The sequence below is a fragment of the Lactuca virosa genome, chromosome 5 (genome assembly GCF_052849685.1).
Source record: "Lactuca virosa cultivar CGN04683 chromosome 5, Lactuca_virosa_CGN04683_v6, whole genome shotgun sequence".
Lineage (NCBI taxonomy): Eukaryota > Viridiplantae > Streptophyta > Magnoliopsida > Asterales > Asteraceae > Lactuca > Lactuca virosa.
This window is the reverse complement of record NC_136430.1, coordinates 390,995,360-390,997,767: the sequence shown is the minus strand read 5'-3', so window position 1 is coordinate 390,997,767 and position 2,408 is coordinate 390,995,360. Positions and strand designations below refer to the sequence as shown.

Below are 2,408 nucleotides of genomic sequence, written 5' to 3'. Positions count from 1 at the left end.
ATAGGCAACCAATTGTCTTCAAAGAAAACACAAGAATAATAGATGTTCTACGTAATCCATCTGCTACTAAGACAACACTTTCTGCCTGGTTTGAAAGCAATGCAAGGGATCCAACAGGTCGCGAATACACATATATGGAGTACCCAAAGTATTACAAATAGGATTCACCCTCCAAATCTTGGATTAGGAGACTTGATGATTTATCTGACATGGTAGGTAGGCTTGTCTTTGTCCATCCATCTTCTGGCGAGTTGTTTTATCTCCATTTGTTGCTGTGTCATCGAAAAGGATGCACTTCTTTTGAAGATGTGCGTACCGCCTCCGGCCAGGTTCACCCAACATATAGATATGCATGTAATGCATTGAAAATTATAGGTGATGACACTGAGTGGCTTATTGCATTCAGCGAGGCTTGCATATGGGCAACACCGTTACAGCTCCGTAATCTTTTATGTAGTTTGTTATTATTTTGTGAAGTTTCTGATCCAAAACTGTTGTGGGAAGAAGCTTATGAAAAAATGTCGGACGACTACATATATAGATTGAAAGCAACATTGCCCGATAGGACCTTTTACGCCGTTGATGATGTAGTTCAGCAACAGTTACTTTCTGATTTAGAAGACACCCTTTCCTCTTCTGTTCCGTCAAGGTCGCTTGCTGATTTCGGTTTGCCAATTCCGTCAGGTGCTATGCTTTCTGTATTACAAAATCGGCTCCTACTCAAAGAGACGAGCTTTGACAAAAAGCTGTTAGCCGATCATCATGCTCAGTTGCTTCCACAACTAAATAGTGATCAGATGGCAATCTATGAAAACGTTGTCTCTTCCATTCAAGCTAACAAACAGATTCTCATGTTTGTTTATGGTCATGGCGGTACAGGAAAGACATTCCTTTGGATAACTATTCTCTCATATTTTCGATCAATTGGAAAAGTTGTCCTTGCGGTTGCTGCATCTGGGATTGCATCCTTATTGTTGCCTTCTGGAACTACAACACATTCAAGATTTAAAATACCAATTGATCTAACAAGCAAGAGGTCATGTGACATAAAAAAGAGAACATCACTAGGGGATCTTATGCGCCATACATCGCTTATCATATGGGATGAAGCACCAATGAGTGATAGAAGATGTTTCGAATATCTTGACAGATCTTTACGAGATGTACTAGATTGTGACGACCAACCGTTTGGGGGTATTTTGATACTTCTTGGTGGTGACTTTCGACAAACACTACCTGTTTCGCCAAAGGCTAAACGAGTGGAGATTGTTGATCTTACATTACCACATTCATACCTATGGACTCTTTTCCAGATTCAGATGCTGACACAGAACATGAGAGTGCTTTCTACCAATGATAGCAATGTGTGTGGATTGTCGACGACCGCCTTTACCGAGTGGTTGCTTCAGGTTGGCAATGGCACAACTGGTTGTCCTGATCCGGATGATCCACGAGATAGCTCTTGGATACAAATCCCTCATTCACTGTTGATACCTCCAATGCACGACTCGCTACAATTTCTCATTGATTCTGTATACGGATCAAAATTACTTAATGCACCAACTGCAAATGATCTGTCAGTGCGAGCAATTGTTTGTCTAACCAACGAAGCTGCCGATTCTATTAATACTATCATCCTCAAATCGGTCAACACGTACAGCAGGATATATAGCAGCACAGATGCAATGGAACCGAATGGAAAGCACACATCAGATTTAGAGGGTTGTACCCTATAGAGTACCTAAATCAGTTGAACTTCCCAGGAATACCACCGCACACATTGGAACTAAAACTAAACACCCTTATAATGTTGTTGCGAAATATCAGGCAACGAGATGGGTTATGTAATGGAACAAGACTTATCGTGTCACAACTGCTACCAACAGTTATTGAGGCCACTATAATTATAGGGGCGTGTATCGGACAACGCGTCTATATCCCTCGCATAAAGTTCGTCCATAGGCCATTGGATTTACCAATATCTTTTTCACGAAAACAATTCCCTGTTAAACTATGCTATGCGATGACGATCAACAAAAGTCAAGGGCAATCACTCAAAAGAGTTGGTGTTTATCTATCTCAACCTGTGTTTTCACATGGGCAGTTGTATGTAGCACTCTCAAGGGCAACTTCTCTAGCTTCGTTGAAGATACTTATAGAACCAAATGATGCTATCCCATACAACGAAACGAAAAATGTTGTGTATAGAGATTTACTGCAGAAAATCTGCCAAAATGAGATGTATCATATCATCACCGCATAACGTTGTTCCATCCATATCCAAACCACACTAGAGCTTATTAATAGTTTACATAATTTTATTATATCCATTCAAAATAGAAACTTACTAACACATTTGATCTTCAATCAGAAATCAACGGTGACCAATGGCCAGCATAGCCGAATTG

General features: G+C 40.4%; 1 protein-coding gene across 1 annotated transcript; it reads left to right on the top strand.

The window, feature by feature from the left end:
• The first annotated feature begins 209 nt into the window (after nucleotides 1-209).
• Nucleotides 210-1,736, top strand: LOC145113792 (uncharacterized). Its single transcript, XM_079049843.1, has one exon. The coding sequence runs from the start codon at nucleotides 210-212 to the stop codon at nucleotides 1,734-1,736; it is 1,527 nt and encodes a 508-aa protein (XP_078905969.1).
• The last annotated feature ends 672 nt before the right edge of the window (nucleotides 1,737-2,408 follow it).

What these genes read in the sequence shown, in the direction of transcription:
- LOC145113792 (XM_079049843.1), top strand. Translation starts at nt 210, where the DNA reads ATGGTAGGTAGGCTTGTCTTTGTCCATCCATCTTCTGGCGAGTTGTTT.